This window comes from Hyperoodon ampullatus (genome assembly GCF_949752795.1).
Source record: "Hyperoodon ampullatus genome assembly, chromosome: X".
In the NCBI taxonomy this organism is placed as follows: Eukaryota; Metazoa; Chordata; class Mammalia; order Artiodactyla; family Ziphiidae; genus Hyperoodon; species Hyperoodon ampullatus.
The window spans coordinates 48,830,104-48,848,912 of record NC_136913.1 but is presented as its reverse complement, the minus strand read 5'-3'; the positions used below and the strand labels follow the sequence as shown (position 1 = coordinate 48,848,912).

Here is an 18,809-nt window from a genome sequence, read left to right as displayed (position 1 = left end):
ATCTGCATGATGGGGCCCCAAGGAGCTCACAATCTAGCATGTAGGAAAGAGAGTAAACAGTAAACCAGTAAACAGAGAGCTCTCACCCAGTTTGTTAAGTGCTCTGACAGAGCCATGCAAAAGAGCAAGGAGGAAGGAAAGACTAACTAAGCTTGGGGTGATCTCAGATGGTTTCTTGAATAAAGCAGCATTTGTACCAGTCTTTATAGGAAGGCAGGACTTTTATTGGCAGGCATAGGGTGTGGGAGAGGGGAACAAAGACATTCCAGGTAGAGGAAGAGTTTGAGCAAAGGTATAGCATTGGCAGGAGGCAGAACATGAGTCATCCACTGTGACTGAGGCCTGTGAGGCTGTCAGGGGCTGACTGTGAAGGGCCTTGAATGACAGGCTAAGAAGCTTGGATTTAAACCTGCAGGCCAAGGGAACCCTTGGTGGCTATAGATATGGTCAGCTTTGCCTTTGAAACATGACTCTGAGGGCCTCTGTGCAAGTGGAGCAGGTGGGAAGCAGGTGCATTAGAGCAGAGACCCATCTGCCACCGTCCCATGTGCCCCTATGCTCAGCAGAGGCTCCTCAGAGCCTGCAGTCCTACAGGAACTCCTCCTTCTTCCCTTCTCTTCTGCCAATGTTCTACTCCTGCCACAGGACACACCCAGCTCAAATACACCCTATCTGGAAGCTTTCACTGCCTTCCAGTAGGTGATTTCCTCTGTGAGGCCCCTCAGTACCCTGCTCTGGGATTCTTCAGTAACATGTTGTATTCTTACGCATCCCAGCCAGATGGAGAAATCTTCAAGGACAGGTTGTGAATCTCATCCAGTGTTGCATCTCCAGTGCATAGTATGGGTTTTGGCACATGGAAAACCACTGGGCAACTCTTCACCAGTGAATTAGAGAAAGAGAAAGTACATGAAGAGAAAGAAGAAATGGGAGAAGGGGAGGAGAATACTTGGAGAGAGGGGGGGAAGGGGGCAGAGAGATAGGGTGTTGGTATGGTCAAGGGAAATAAGAGGAAGAGCGTGGAGGAGAGCACAGGGCCAATGTGGGTTCTTTCTTCTTCCCATCAGTAGCACCAAGTATCAGACCTGCCACAGTGAGTGTCAGGCTTTGGAATCAACCAGAGGTGGGTTCATATTCTGGTTCCATTACTTAGTGACCATGTGCCTTTAGACAAGACACATCACCTCTTGGGCATTAATTTCATCAACTGTGGAATGGTGATAATACTAGTTCTTCCTACATGGGTGTTTTAGAACTTAAGAATAGAGTCTGTCATACAGAGTGAAGTAAGTCAGAAAGAGAATAACAAATATCGTTTGCAAACACATATATATGGAATCTAAAAAACAAACAAAAAAAGGTTCTGAAGAACCTAGGGGCAGGACAGGAATAAAGAGGCAGACGTAGAGAATGGACTTGAGGACACGGGAAGGGGTAAGGGTAAGCTGGGATGAAGTGAGAGAGTGGCATGGACATATATACACTACCAAATATAAAATAGATAGCTAGTGGGAAGCAGCTGAATAGCAAGATCAGCTCGGTGGTTTGTAACCACCTAGAGGGGTGGGATAGGGAGGATGGGAAGGAGATGCAAGAGGGAGGGGATATGGGGATGTATGTATACGTATAGCTGATTCACTTTGTTATACAGCAGAAACTAACACAACATTGTAAAGCAATTATACTCCAATAAACTTAAAAAAATAGATGTGAGTTCTTTGAGGGCAGGGATCCAACATCCAACAAGGACCTTGGCACAACTGTGTGCTCAACAAATAATTACTGACTGAGTGAGCAAGTGAATGCCCAAGAAGAAGTGTTTTCCACACTGGGGAGCAGTGCTCCATTCCACAAGAGGGAAAGGCGAAGCACTTGTGTCCCAGTGTACCAGTAAAGGAGGAACACAGTCCCAGTAAAAATTTTTAGCTAAGTTGATATACGTTAAAAGCATCACTAGTCATTGGGGGATAAATAAAAACTTTTGGTAGACTTTCTTACATTTACTGATATTATTCTGAATTACATATGATGTAGGGGGCACCCTACCTTTTAGCGTTTAGAGACTCTAAATGTCTTAATTTGGTCCTACTTAAGCAATAGAAATTAATATGATCTAGTCCCCTGTCCCAGAGCAGCTCCTGGGGCGAGAGACCCAGACACACAACACACTACAACAACACACTATGTGACTAAGGTTGGCATAGAGGGGTCTGTAGGAAGCATTGGTTTGGGAGCCCAGAGAAACACAGTCTTCCTAGGGGGAACGGAGGAATCAAATAGGAATGGGGATACAGGGTGGGGGATAGAGAAATCAAATGGAGCATAGAAAAGAATGATTTTTGAATAAGAGGTAGTAAGCAGAAAAGAGTTTACATTGGGGAGAAAGGAAAGCTGGAAGTAGGGAGTGAGGGAGGAGGCTGACAGGCAGGGAAGGCGACCCCTGTGGAGGCGGAAAGAGGCAGGATCACTTCTGGCTGGGGAGGGGGAGCAGACAGGCTCAGACCTAAGGAGTTGCTTGGAGAGAGCAGATGCCTTCTGGACAGGAGAGGTGAGCTAAAGTTCCCTGCTTTACTGAAGACCTTGTGGGGGACTCCAGGCTGGGGCTTTGAAGTGCTTGACTCCTCACACCCCTAAAATTTAAAGAAAACCTTAAGGTTGTGAAGAAATGGTAATGCTAATAAGAATCGTATTTTTGGTGTAGAAGTAATAATAAAGGTGATAAAAGTAGTATGTTACTCATAGGGTTTTTTTTTGAGGTCTTACAAAAATAGAGGTCCTTGAAAACAGATATTTAATCTTTCTAATTTTCTTATGCTTAGCACCTATCACGGGATTGGGCACAGAATATGTACTTAAGAAACTGTAAAAATTTATGAGGTTAGTGGTGGTGGTGGTGGTGGTGGTGGTGGTGGTAGTATAGTAGTAGTAGTAGTAGTAGTAGTAGTAGTAGTAGTAGTAGTAGTAGTTGTTGTTGTTGTTGTTGTTGTTGTAGTAGAGCAGCAGCAGCAGCAGTAATAGTATTAGTCCTAATACTGGTAATAATAGTTTGAGACATTCCTTTACTCGTGGTTTTGCCCTTCTGAGGTCAGCTACCTTACTGTATTTTCCATCATTGGCCTATAGAGGGCTGTAGAACAAAGGGTTTCAGGGACATACCTTTAGTTGGTGTTCCTATCCAGTTGAGATATCGTGTGAGCTTCGTGGAGATGTAGGTCTTTCCTCGAGCTGGTAAACCCACCATTATCACCATCGTGGGGGAATTTGTAAACTGGGGTATGGATGCTGGAAGACAAACAGAGCCTCAAATCTTCTCCCCAGGTTCACATGATATTCTGGTATCAACTCAGAGATGTAGAATTGGAATGAGCATCTCGCCCACCATTATCACAAGGAAAACAGAAACTGGAAAATTGCAAATTGTCCTCTCTTGAATTCATGAGGAATCTGAGATTGCAGTGCAAAAAGGTAACCCATAATCTGTAGACACAGGCATCTACAGGGAGCAACAGGGCCCAGGTACTTGCTTATCTTTTGCAGATACTACTGAATAATATGTAAAGTCATAAGAAGATAACAGCTAAAATTTGTTAATGAATTGCTAAAAGTTGGTTGTGTGTTAGTGTGAGAATGTGAAACCCCTGGGGGCTGCAGACATAGGTGGTTTTGAATCCTCTTGCAGACTTTCCCCCTAGGAACTCCACCAGGTGCTGGCAGGGAAGAATGAGAAGAATCCGGAGAAAGATATCCTGTAGTTCTGGTTTGGGGAGGGAAACAGAACAGCATCCATTGCTGAAATTGTGCCCAAAGCATTCTGTCTTTATACACTGCGGAACAAAGGCCTTAACCTTCAGAGGGAACAGCAATAAAACTGTAGTCTGAGCGCACTGGTGGAAATTCACTGCAGCTAGCCGAGAGGAATATGCAACACCACTAAAACTCTGCCCAGACCAATCTACTCTATCTCCCCTAAGGAAAACAAGCCTTGCTCTGCAGAAGGATGGCAATAGGAATTGAGGGCACAGGTGGAACTCACCACAGGTGAAGGAGAAAATTTGAAAAACTGCTCTAACCCAGGAGGGATAGGAATATGTGCTAGGCTCACAGTTATATTTAGAGGAGGGGCAGGAACATTTGGGAAAGTCACACCTCTATGACTCAGGATAAGCCTGCCTAAGACTGAGACTTAATCAAAATAACATAGTATGTCCCCAGTCCCCTATTCTCCACTACAGGCCTAAAATAAATCAAGTAAAATAATAGCAGACTTTATTTTTAAAGAATGCAAGAAGTAAGTTGCCTCCAGAGAGCAGCACAAAGGGAAGAATCAAGGAAAGAAAAAAACATAGTCTGAAGAGACAAAAAAATCATCAGGAAGAGACTCAGTTATGACACATGTTGGAATTTCCGACAGGCAATTTAAAATAGCTGTGATTAATATGTTAAATACTTTTCTATATTGGAAAAGTTAGACAACATGCAAGATCAGATAAGATAGCAGCAAGGGATAAAATTTATAAGAAAGAATCATATGTAAATATAAGAGAAAAAACACATTAACAGATCTGAAGAATGCCTTCAGTGTGCTTATTAGTGAACTAGACACAGCTGAGGAATAAGTGAAATTGAAGCTAGAACAATAGAAATTACACAAACTGAAATGCAGAGAAAAAATAAAGGGTAAAAAAATAAAACAGAACAAAATATCCAAGAGCTTTGGGACACTATCAAGTTAGAATACTAGAAGGAGAGGAGAGAGAGAATGGAGAAAAAATATTTGAAGAAATAATTGCTGAAAATTTTCAAAATTAGCAATTGATATAAACCTCAGATCCAAATATCTTAGAGAACACAAAGCAGGGTAAACAAAATTTTTAAAAGAGCCACACTACACCCAGACATATCAAATTCAAACTGCAGAAAATCAGGCAAAGTAAAATATTGAAGGCAGTCAGGGGAAAAGGGTAGAGGGAACACCTTACTTACAGAGGAACAAGAAGAATTACACGAGACTTTGTATCAGAGTCACATAAGCCAAAAATAGTGGAATGAAACCTTTAAAATACTGAAAGTAAAAACCCTGCCAATCCAATTCTAAATTCAGCAAAAATGTCCTTCAAAAATAAAGGCAAAATAGAGACTTTTCTTCAAACAAAAACGGAAAATTCATCACCAGCAGATGTGTCTTATAAGAAATATTAAAGGACATTATTTAGGCAGAAGGGATATGATATAGGTCAGAAATTGGATCTACATAATTAAAGTAAGAGCATTGGAAAAGGAATACGTGAAGGCAAAATATATCTTTTTATTTTCCATATTCTTAATTGTTCTAAAAAATAACTGACTAATGTGGAGAAAAGGGAACCCTCATGCACTGTTGGTGGGATTGTAAACTGGTTCAGCCACTATGGAAACAGTGAGGGTTTCCTCAAAAACTTAAAACTAGAACTATCATATGATCCAGCAATTCCACTTTTTGGTATTTATCTGAAGAAAACAAAAAAACACTAATAACAAAAGATATATGTACCCTCCTGTTCATTGCAGCATTTTTTTACAATAGCCAAGATATGGAAGCAATCTAAGTGTCCATCAATAGACGAATGGATAAAGAAGATCTGTCATATATATATATATATATATATATATATATATATATATATAATTTATATTATATGTATACACACACAGTGGAATATTATTCAGCCATAAAAAATGAAATCTTGACCTTTGCGACCACATGGATGGATCTACAAGGTATTATGTGAAGTGAAATAAGTCAGACAGAGAAAGACAAATACCATATGATCTCACTTATATGCAAAATCCAAAAAATAAAAAAAAACAAACAAAACAAAATGAAAACAGACCCAGAGATGCAGAGAACAAATGGATGGTTGTCAGAGGGGAGGTGGGGGGTGAATAGGTAAAGAGGATTGAGAGGTACAAACCTCCAGTTATAAAATAAATAAGCCACAGGGATGTAATATGCAGCATAAGGAATATGGTCGATAATATTGTAATAATAATAACTTTGTATGGGGACAGATGGTTACTAGACTTATCGTGGTGATCATTTCATAATATATGCAAATGTTAAGTCATTATGTAGTAAACCTGAAGCATAATATTGTATGTCAACTATATTTCCAATTAAAACAAACCAACTGTTTAAAGCAATAATAGTAACAATGTATTGGGTGTTTATAGCAAATGTAAAAATGAAATGATTACAATAGTGACACAAGGGAAGGGAGTAAGACTGGGAATATTCTATTGTAAGGCACTTGGACTACATGCAAAACAGTATAGTGTTATTTGAAGATAAACCCAATTATTTTAAACTGTACATTGTAAACCCTAGGGAACCACTAATTTTTTTAAAAAAGATATATAAATGATAAGTAAATAGAGGAGATAAAATGGGATCATAAAAATACTCAAATAAAATAAGAAAAGTCGAAAGAGAGAGAGAGAGAATAAAGAACAAATGCAATGAATAGAAAAACAGCAAGATGGTAGATTTTACTCCAACTGTACTAATAATCACTTTGAATGTGAATTTTCTAAACACACCAGTTAAAAGACAGAGATTGTCAGAGTGGACAAAAAAAGCAAGAATCAACTAGAAGCCATCTACAAAACACATGCAGCTGGGTCCAGTTCTGGGACCTTCTTTTATCTCTCACTAACTAACTTGAATATAAAACCTTGATAGAATTCATGGCCACCTATTTGAAAACTGAAAAGTAAATATAGGCAGATGGATTGGGAAAAAATCAGAGTTTGAAATACCACCTAAACGGTTATGAGTTCAACATTATTTTTTTCCCCCCAGCATCCTAAGCCTGAATTGGACATGATATGAAACCCAGAGGTGAGCATTGTTTAACAGTCAGAGTGCAATACAGGAGAAGCCTTGATGTTATGGCCTAAGGAGTGGAAAAGAGAACTCCTAAATGTGAGAATGTGAGAATGTGAGAAATTCCTCAGGTTTTTATTTACTCTACTTCTGTTTTGGTCCCACAGTGGGAGTAGTGACAACAAATGTAGTTCAGAAGCAAGAGTGGTCCATAAAGGGAATTTCCAGTAATCAAAAATCTCAGGGATAAAGTCCTTTCTCTAGGTGGAGCCATGGCATCAAGGAGACAAAACTAAACTTCATACTAATTTTTCCTCTCTCTCCTGCAACTTGTTTCTGGAAGTGATACTACCAAGAAAGTGGGTGGTTTCTGAACAAAGGACAGAAAATGGGAGCCTAGAGAAATGGAAAGTACTGAAAAACTATGGGAGAGCGAACAGTTTAGAAAAGAAATTGCAGAAAGTGGTTTTGAACAGCTGGGCTCACGTTTGATCTGTGAGTACTTTGATGTGACCCTAATTAGCCTACCAAAGATTTGGAAAGTGAATCATCCCAAGTCCCACACTGACCACTAGGTGGTGCACACACCGTACTGGTCTAAATAGTACTATGAAAGTTTCAAAAACTTAATTGATGTTGGAACCCCAATACACAGAAGGGTAAAACAAAAATATCAACCTCCATAGGATAAAAACAATACTCTTGGTCTTAAGTTATATTTACAATGTCCACAATACAAACTAAAATCAATCAAGATACAAATAACTATGAAATCTCAACTCACATGAAAAAAGACCATCAACAGACATGAATGATCAGATAACACAGACGATGGAATTGTCTAAAAGTATCTGTTATAAAAATTTTTGAATGAGAGACAAGATCAAGATGTCAGGGCAGTAGAATATGAATCTCACCTCCTCCCACAAATACATCAAAAATACACCTTCATGTGGAATGATTCTCACAGAATATCTACTGAATGCTGGCAGACTCAGACCTCAGACTCCTGAAAGGGCAAGAAAATCTCCACGTAACAGGGTAGGACAAAAGAAAAAAAAGAAAGAGGGCAAGAAATTGGGGCAGGACCTGCACACCTGGGAGGGAGCTGTGAAAGAGGAAAAGGTCCCATGCCCTGAGAAGTCCCCTCACCGGCAGGGAGATCAGCCAGGACAGAGGGAGAGCTTCAGAGCCTTGGAGGAGAGTGCAGCAGCTAGTTTGCAGCAGACAGAACAGAGAGAAACCTGCACAGACGGTATCGGAGCTACCTTGTCACATTATCCCGGGGTGCAGAGACAACAGAGGGAACACTACCCAGTGGGAACACAAAGAGGTATGAGCCAGGCAGAATTGGATGGTTCAACTGCAGGGATTCATTGACCTGCATTCACTGGTGCCTTCAACTACTCTCTAGGATATTTTCCATGATACCTTTCCTTTTCATGAAATGGGCCAGAAAATGTATGCTGTGGAGAACCAAAAGAAGTGGTGAAGAGCAAGGGGTGTCACTGAACCTGGTAATGAGAACTCAGTGAACTGCTGGTCTGTTCCTGTCCCTCCAGAAAGCTGTACCTTAGAATTGTGTGAAACCACCTGTTCATACTTCAGGGTTCTTCCATAAAAGAAGATTGGTTATGGGGGTTGGAGACAAGATGGTGGAGTAGAAGAACTTGAGCTCACCACCTCTCACAGAAACACCAAAATCACAACTAACTGCTGAACAACCATTAACAAAAATGATAGGAATCTACCAAAAAAGATATTCTACATACAAAGACAAAGAAGAAGCCACAAAAAGATGGTAGGAGAAGCACATTCGCAATGCAGTCAAATCCCATACCCACCAGATGGGTGACCCACAAATTGGAAAATAATTGTATTGCAGAGTTTCTCCCACAGGAGTGAGAGTTCTGAGCCCTGCATCAAGCTTACAAGTCTGGGGGTCTGGCATTGGGAGGAGGAGCCCCCAGAGCATTTGGCTGTGAAGGCCAGTGGGGTTTGATCACAAGAACTCCACAAGACTGGTGGAAACAGAAACTATACTCTTAGAGGGTGCACACAAGTTCTCATGTGCCCCAGAACCCAGGGAAAAGCAGTGACTTCAGAGGGGAGCCTGGTTCAGATGTACATTCTCGTCGTTGAAGGTCTCCTGGGGAGTCAGGGACTGGCTGAGGCTCACTGTGGGAACAAGGACAGTGGAGAGAGAGACTCTGGGGAGTATTCATTGGCATGAGCTCTCCTAGAGCTGCCATTTTCACAGAAAGACCTGGCTCTACCCAACATCCTATAGGCTACAGAGCTGGGAGGCCTCAGGCCAAACAACCAACAGGGCAGTAACACAGCTCCACCCATCAGCAGACAGGCTGTCTAAAGTCTTCCTGAGCCCACAGCCACCTCTAAATACACCACTTGCCACAGCCTTGCCCACCTGAGGGACAAGATCCAGCCCCAACCAACAGTGGTCAGGCACTAGTCCCTCCCACCAGGAAGCCTGCACAAGCCTCAAGACAAGCCTCACCCAGCAGGAGGCAGACACCAGAAGCAAAAGAAATGACAATCCTGCAGCTCACAGAACAGAGACCACAAACACAGAAAGTTAGACAAAATGAGACAGCAGAGGAATATGTTCCTGATGAAAGAACAAGATAAAACCCCAGAAGAACAACTAAGTGAAGTGGAGATAGGCAAAATACCCAAACAAGAATTCAGAGTAATAATAGTAAAGATAATGCAAGATGTTGGGAAAAGAATAGAGGCACAGACTGAGAAGTTGAAGAAATGTTTAACAGAGAGCTAGAAGCTATAAAGAACAAACAGAGTTGAACAATACAATAACTGAAATAAAAAATACACTAGAAGGAATCAATAGCAGAATAAATGAGGCAGAAGAACAGATAAGTGAGCTGGAATACAGAATGGTGGAAATCATTGCTGTGGAACAGAATAAAGAAAAAAGCATGAAAAGAAATGAGGACAGTCACAGAAACCTCTGGGATAACATTAAATGCACAACATTCACATTATAAGAGTCCCAGAAGGAGAAGAGAGAGAGAAAGGACCTGGGAAAATATTGGAAGAGATAGTAGCTGAAAACTTCCTTAACACGGGAAAGGAAACAGTCACCCAAGTCCAGGAAGCACAGAGTCCCATACAGGATAAACCCAAGGAAGAACATACCGAGACACATATTAATCAAACTGACAAAAATTAAAGACAATGAGAAAATATTAAAAGCAACAAATAATATGCAAGGAAATCTCCATAAACTTATCAGCTGATTTTTCAGCAGAAATCATGCAGGCTAGAAAAGAGTGGCAGGATATATTTAAAGTGACAAAAGGGGAAAACCTACAACCAAGTATATTCTACCCAGCAATGCTCTCATTCAGATTCATCAGAGAAATCAAAAGTGTAAAGCAAAAGCTAAGAGAATTCAACACCACCAAACCAGCTTTAACACAAATGCTAAATGAACTTCTCTAGGTGGAAAAGAAAAGGCTACAGCTAGAAACAAGAAAATTACAAATGGAAAAGCTCAACAGTAAAGACAAACATACAGTAAAGGTAGGAAATCATCTGCATACAAATGATATCAAAACCAGAAATCGTGAGGAGAGTATAAATGTAGGATATTGGAAATGCATTTGAAATTAAGAGACCAGCAACTTAAAACTATCTTGTATATAGTATATAGAGAGACTGCTATATCAAAATCTCATGATAACCACAAAACAAAAGCCTACAATAGATACATACACAAAAAAGAAAAAAGAATACAAACACAACACTAAAGATAATTATCAAACCAGAAGAGAAGGGAACAAAAGATGAAGGGAAGAAAAACACTAAAAAAACAAATCCAAAACAATTAACAAAACAGCAATAAGAATGTACATATTGATAATTACCTTGAATTTAAACAGATTAAATGCTCCAATCAAAAGACATAGACTGGCTGAATTGATACCAAAAAAACAGACCCCTATATATGCTGTCTACAAGAGACCCACTTCAGATCTGGGGACATACACAGACTGAAAGTGAGGGGACGGAAAAAGTTATTCCATGCACATGGAAAAAAAAGAAAGCTGGAGTAGCAATACTCATACCAGACAAAATAGACTTTAAAATAAAGACTGTTACAAGAGACAAAGAAGAACACTACATAATGATCAAGGGATCAATCCAAGAAGACGACATAACAATTGTAAATATATATGCACCCAAAATAGGAGTACCTCAATTTATAAGGCAAATACTAATAGCCATAAAAGGAGAAATTGAAAGTAACACAGTAATAGTGGGGGAATTTAACACCCCACTTTCATCAATGGACAGATCATCCAGACAGAAAATCAATAAGGAAACAGAGGTCTTAAATGACACATTAGACCAGATGGGCTTAATTGATATTTATAGAGCATTCCATCCACAAGCAGCAGAATACACATTCTTTTCAAGTGCACATGGGACATTCTCCAGGATTGATCACATGCTGGGCCACAAAGCAAACCTTGGTAAATTTAAGAAAATTGAAATCATATCAAGCAACTTTTCCGACACAACTCTGTGAGATTAGAAATTAACTACAATTTTTTTTTAAAAAGCTGTAAAACAAACAAACACATGGAGGTTAAACAATATGTTACTAAACAACCGATGGATCACTGAAGAAATTGAAGAGGGAATCAATAAATGCTTAAAGACAAATCAAGAAGATCCAAAACCTATGGGACACAGCAAAAGCAGTTCTAAGAGGGAATTTTATGGCAATACAGTCTTCCTTCAGGAAGCATGAAAAATCTCAAATAAACAATGTAATCTTATACTTAAAGCAACTAGATAGAGAAGAACAAACAAAATCCATAGTCAGTAGGAGGAAAGAAATCATAAAGATCAGAGCAGAAATAAATGACATAGGGATAAAAAAACAATAGAAAAGATCAATGAAACTAAAAGCTGCTTCTTTGAAAAGATAAACAAAAGGATAAACATTTAGCCAGAGTCAAGAAAAACAGGGAGAGGGTTCAAATCAATAAAATTAGAAATGAAAAAGGAGAAGGTACAACTGACACCACAGAAATAAAAAGGATCATAAGAGACTACTACTAGCAGCTATATGCCAGTAAAATGGACAACCTGGAAGAAATGGACAAATTCTTAGAAAGGTACAATCTCCCAAGACTGAACCAGGAAGAAATAGAAAATATGAACAGAGCAATCACAAGTAATGAAATTGAAACTGTGATTTAAAAACTCCCAACAAACAAAAGCCCAGGACCAGATGGCCTCACAGGCGAATTCTATCAAACATTTAGAGAAGAATTAATGCCTATCCTTCTGAAACTATTCCAAAAAATTGCAGAAGAAAGAACACTCCCAAACTCATTCTATGAAGCCACCATCACTCTGATAATAAAACCAGACAAAAATACCACAGGAAAGAAAATTACAGGCCAATGTCACTGATGAACACTGACACAAAAATTCTCAACAAAATACTAGCAAACCAAATCCAACAACACATTAAAAGGATCATACACCATGATCAAGTGAGATTTATCCAAGGGATGTAAGGATTTTTCAATATCTGCAACTCAATCAGTGTGATACATGACATCAGCAAATTGAAGAATAAAAACCATATGATCACCTCAATAGATGCAAAAAAAGCTTTTGACAAAATTCAACAACAATTTATGATAAAAATTCTCCAGAAATTGGGCATAGAGGGAACCTATCTCAACATAATAAAGGCCATATATGACAAACTTTCAGCTAACATCATATTCAACAGTGAAAAGCTGAAAGCATTTCCTTTAAGATCAGGAACAAGACAAGGATGTCCACTCTCACCACTTTTATTCAACATAATTTTGGAAGTCCTAGCCATGGCTATCAGAGAAGAAAAAGAAATAAAATGAATCCAAATTTGACAAGAAGTAAAACTGTCACTGTTTGCAGACATAGTACTATACACAGAAAATCCTAAAGATGCTACCTGAAAACTACTAGAGCTCATTGATGAATTCATTAAAGTTGCAGGATATGAAATAAATATACAAAAATCTGTTGCATTTCTGTACACTAACAGCAAAAGATCAGAAAGAGAAATTGAGGAAAGAATCCCATTTACAATTGCATCAAAAATAATAAAATACATAGGAATAAACCTACCTAAAGAGGCAAAATACCTGTACTCTGAAAATATGGAAATTAAAAGGAATTAGATTGACTAAAATAATTGCAAGATAAGAACAATTTTGGAGGAAACCTCCTACTTGATATTAAGATTTATTATAAAGGTATAGTGTAGTATGGGCAAAGGATAGACATAAATATCAAAAGAATTAAATAGAGAAACCAGAAATAGATCCATTCAAATACAGTTAAGTTTTTTTGTCATGCAGAAGCTTTTTAGTTTGATGTAGTTCCACTTGCCTATTTTTGCTTTTGTTGATAGTGCTTTTTGTGTCATATCCAAGAAATCACTGCCTAGACTAATGTCATGAAGCTTTCTCCTTAAGTTTTCTTCTAAGAGTTGTACAGTTTCAGGTCTTATATTTAAATATTTAACAAATTTTGACTTGATTTTTGTGTATGTTGTAAGATAAGGGTCCAATTTCATTCTTTTCCATGTGGATATCCAGTTTCCCCACTACAATTTGTTTAAGAGACTATCCTTGAAATCAGGATCATCAAGAAATTATCTGCACTCCCATGTTCATTGAAGCATTATTCACAATAGCCAAGATATAGAAATAACCTAAATATCCATCAACTGATGAATGCATTAAGAAAATATGGTATATACATATAATTGAATATTATTCATCCTTAAAAAATAAGGAAATCCTGTCATATGTGACAACATGGATGAACCTGGAGTACGTTATGTTAAGTGAAATAAGCCAGTTCCAGAAGTTCAAATACTGCATGATTACACTTATATGAGATATCTAAAATAGCCAAACTCAAAAGCAGAGGGTAGAATAGTTGTTGCCAGGAAATGAGGAGTTGCTATTCAATGGGTATAGAGTTTGGGTCATACAAGGTGAATAGTTCTAGAGATCTACTGTAATTGTGCCTATAATTAATAATACTTTATTATGCACTTAAAACATTGTTAAGAGGGTAGATCTCATGTTGTGTTCCTGCCACAATATAAAAAAGCAACTACCAATTGTCTAATTTGTGTGTAATATCAAAGAAAAATACAATTATCTAAAACTAAAGGCTATTAGCATATTGCTGTTTTCCCAAGCTACTGTATAGGAGGACAAATTTTCTTCATATATTTCAACCAAGATAACACATTGCAACAGATTGAATGCAGAAGGTATGAAAATACATCTGTCTTCTATTAAGCCAGACATAAAAGAGATTTGCAAATTCATAAAACAATTTTTCTTTACCTCCTTTGAGGGGGAATAAAGTTATTTTTATGAAAACTGTGCTATTTATGTTATCATGTAGTAGGTTTATTATTTTCATGTTTAAGTGGGTTAATAAATATATATTATAAAGAAAAAAGAATATACCATGAAATCATTAATTTTAAAAAAGCAAGAGTAGCTGTTACTATCCAGTTAATTAGACTTCAGTGCACAGAAAATTACTACATACAAAAAAGAATTATATAATGATAAAAGATCAATCCCTTAGGAATATATAATAATCCAAAGTGTACGCATACCAGACAACAGAGCCTCAAAATAAATGAAGCAAAAACTAAAAGGAGAAATAAGACAAAGGCACAAGTATATCTCTGAGGACTCCAACATACACTCTCAGGAATTAATAGAATCATTAGACAGAAAATCAGCAATAATATAGAAGAATTAAACAGCACAATAAATCAGCAGTATCTAATTGACATATATAAAGCACTACACCCAGAAACAACAGAATAAATATTTTTTTCTAGTGCCCATGGTACATTTCCATGTCTTGGGCCATTAAACAATACTCAGTAAATCAAAAGTGATTGACATTAAACATAGTGTATTCTCTGATCCTAATTGAATCAAAGTAAAAATCAACAGGAGAAGGAAGACAGCAAAGTCTCTAAACACTTGGAAATTAAAGAACATACTTCTAAATAATCCATGACTGTAAAAAGAAGTCTCAAAAGAAATTTTGAAAATACACATAGCACTGATATAAAGTTAAAGAACAACTTCTCAAAATATGAGGGGTGCAGCTAAAGCAGTACTGATAGGGGCATTTATAGCACCAAAATGCTTACATTGGAAAAAGGAAAAGTCTCAAATCAGTAATCTAAGTTACCACTTTAAAAATCTAGAAAAATAAGAGCAAAATAAACAAAAGCAAGCAGAAGGAAAGAAATATTAGATAAGAACAGAAATCAATGAAAACAGAAAAACTATAGAGAAAATGAATACAATAAAAAGTTGATTCCTAAAAAAGATCAATGAAATGGATTAACCTTTAGCAAGACTGACAAATATAAAAAGAGAGAAGACACAAATGGCCATTATCAGAAATAAAATAGGTTATATCACTACATATCCTGCAGTCATTTAAAAGCTAATAAGGGAATACTACAATTTTACTCTTATAAATTTGACTACTTAGAATATATAGACCAATTCCTTGAAAACCACAACCTGCCACAACTCAACCAAGATGGAATAGGCAATCTGAATAGTCCTGTAATGATTAAAATAATTGAATTAAAAATAAAATCTCCAGAAATAGAAATCTCTATGCTCAGATATATTCATGTGAGAAATCTACCACACATTTAAAGAAGAATTAACAGAAATTTTACACAATAACTTCAAGAAAACAAAAAGAGAAGGGAGGATTCCCAGCTAATTTTATGAGGCCAGAATTACCTTGATACCAAAACAAGATGAATAGAGTACCCAAAAAACCCCTATAGGTCAATATCTCTCATGAACTTAAATATAAAAATCATCAAGAAAATGTTGGCAAATAGAATCCAACATTGCATAAAAATAATTATATGCAATAACTGAGTGGGATTCAGTCCAAGTACGCAAGGCTAGATGAACATTCAAAAAAATCAATTAATGTAACCCACAATATTGATAAGCTAAAGAAGAAAAATATGACAATTCATGTAGAAAAAACACTTCATATATTAAACACTAATTAGTGATAAAAATTATTGGCAAGTTATGAATAGAAATGAATTACTTAAACTTGATAAGGAATCTTTACAACAAAAACCTATTGTCATTATTACCCTTAAAAGTGAAAGACTTGGATTTCCCAGGTGGCACAGTGGTTAAGAATCCACCTGCCAATGCAAGGGACATGGGTTCGATCCCTGGTCTGGGAAGATCCCACATGCCACGGAGCAACTAAGCCCGTGTGTCACAACTACTGAGCCTGCGCTCTACAGCCCACAAGCCACAACTACTGAGCCCTTGTGCCACAACTACTGAAGCCCGTGTGCAGAGCCTGTGCTCCACAAAAAGAGAAGCCACTGAAATGAGAAGCCTGTGCACCACAACGAAGAGTATACCCTGCCCTCTGCAACTAGAGAAAGCCTGCATGCAACAATGAAGACCCAATGCAGCCAAAAATAAATAAAATAAAATAAATAAATTTTTAAAAAGTAAAAGACAGTACTTGCCCCCTAAGATCAGAACCAATGTAAAGATGTTCACTCTCTCTACTCTTTTGACATAGTACTGGAAGTTCTAACCTCTGCAATAAGGCAGTAAAAGGAAATAAAAAGCATACGGTTTAGAAAAGAATAAATAAAATATTTCCTATTTGTAGATGTCATGATTATCTATATAGAAATTCCCCAAAAGTATAAAAATTCTTAGAACTAACAAGTGAGTTCAGCAAGGATGAAGGAACAAGATCAACACAAAAAAATCAATTGTGAGACTTTTACTTCCATCATTAGGAGCTCTGCGAACCCACTCCCCAGTGAAAAAAGCAAAACTGGCAAATATTATTTTAAAAAATAACCTTTTAAAGTCTCTGAAAATTATCCTAGTGGGATACAGCACATGAAACATTTATTCAAAAAAATCAACCAAAATTCAGTAAGAACAGTGAGAATCTGTGGCATTTTTGCCATGATCCTCACTTGTGTCCCCCAAGTTTAGTTTAATGGAACCTCCACTCCAGGTGTGTGTGTGTAGCCAAAAAGATGGGGCTCCCTTCCCCCAAAGAGAGTTCACCCAATCAAGTGATATGGTACCTCAGTGGGAGGGTCAGACAGTCAGCACCTCACATCCCTTCCAGCTCCAAGTTGCAGTAGCAAATGTAGCTCAGAGGTTGGAGATGCCCTTCCCTCATCCAGTCCCTACCCATAGGATGTACGTTATACCCCAGGTGCAGTAGGCTGAGAATACTGGGTTCCTGATCACCCTCACTCCAACTTGCTCAGAGGCCAGAAGTACTGCACCAGGATAGGCAAACAGAGAAGACCAGAGGACACTTCCCCACCCAGCACCCACAGCAGCAGATCAGAAGGTTTGCCCATGGAGAGAAGCAATCCATAAGACAAGAGCCTAAGGGTGCTCTTGAAAACAATAGGTCCACTTAATTAAGAGCAACAAGCTAAACCATAGACCAGCTAGTTCACCAGAGAGAACCAGAGAAAGAGCCAATTAAGAAGAGCCCTCCTGGGGGCTTCCCTGGTGGCGCAGTGGTTGAGAGTCTGCCTGCTAATGCAGGGGACACGGGTTCGAGCCCTGGTCCAAGAAGATCCCACATGCCACGACGCAACTAAGCCCGTGCACCACAACTGCTGAGCCTGCGCTCTAGAGCCCGCGAGCCACAACTACTGAGCCCGCGTGCCACAACTTCTGAAGCCCACGCGCCTAGAGCCCGTGCTCCGCAACAAGAGAAGCCACCATAGTGAGAAGCCTGCACAACACAACGAACAGTAGCCCCTGCTCACCGCAACTAGAGAAAGCCCACACGCAGCAAGTAAGAGCCAACAATGAAGGCCCAATGCACCCAAAACTAAATAAATCAATCAATAAATTAAAAAAAAAAAGAAGAGCCCTCAGGTCAGAGCTAACCTCAAAGACTACTTTTGCCAGAGTTTAATTAGATAACACTGCTGAGCAATGTACGCCTTGGGGCAATATAAAAAATAATAGCAATCAGCTAATAATTAGTGGATCCCAGAGTGTAATACCAGATGAGACTGACAGCTTAGTAGAGTAATCAGGGAAAGAGATAGTCAAAGTGAGCCCAAAGTCTATGCCCTCCAAGAAGTAACACCAAAGGCTTCACACAGCAGAGAAATAGAATTCACTAAAATAGCCTAACCAAGTCACAAAGCAAAGAGTTATATTAGAGTAACGAAATGACATAAGAAGTTAATTCAAACCCATAGAAAAAATGAACAGAATCAGACAGTAAATATAAAAAAATCTTTATAAGTATATATGTGCTCTCCTTAATTTTCTCAGCTTCCTTAAAACATAAAATTATATAAAATAACAATTATAACAATGTATTGTTGGGGTTTTAGCATGTAAAGATATGATATGTATGAAATAATAGCACAAAAAAAGAAAATGGAATAGAGATACATAGTGGTAACATTTCTATATCTTATTGGAATTAAGTTAGTAAAAATCTAAAGTAGATTCTAATAGTTAAGATGTATATGGAAAGCCCTAAAGCAACCACTAAGGAAATATCTCAAAAATATACAGTGAAAAAATTATTAAAGGAATTAAATATTAAACTAGATAACATTAACTTAATGCAAAAGAAAGGAGGAATAGAAGGAAAAAGACATAATCTATATAGAAAATTTAAAAGTAGCACATTTAAATCCAACTACATCAATAATAACATTAAATGTTAATGGATCAAGCAATCCAATCAAAAGGTGGAAAATGTCTAACTGGATTAAAAACAAGATCCAACTCTATGATACCTACAGAAAATACATTTTAGATTCAAAGACACAGAT

At 37.9% G+C, this 18,809-nt stretch overlaps 1 protein-coding gene across 2 annotated transcripts in view; it reads right to left on the bottom strand.

Moving 5' to 3' along the window:
• Positions 1–18,809, bottom strand: part of PFKFB1 (6-phosphofructo-2-kinase/fructose-2,6-biphosphatase 1) — a gene marked incomplete at both ends in the record, with an annotated part of 67,166 nt that overhangs the window by 23,806 nt on the left and 24,551 nt on the right. For both annotated transcript variants that reach the window (XM_079727764.1, XM_079727765.1), the window contains one exon: positions 3,157–3,282. In XM_079727764.1, the coding sequence (XP_079583890.1) occupies positions 3,157–3,282 (126 nt within the window). The remainder of the gene's footprint in view (positions 1–3,156; positions 3,283–18,809) is intronic.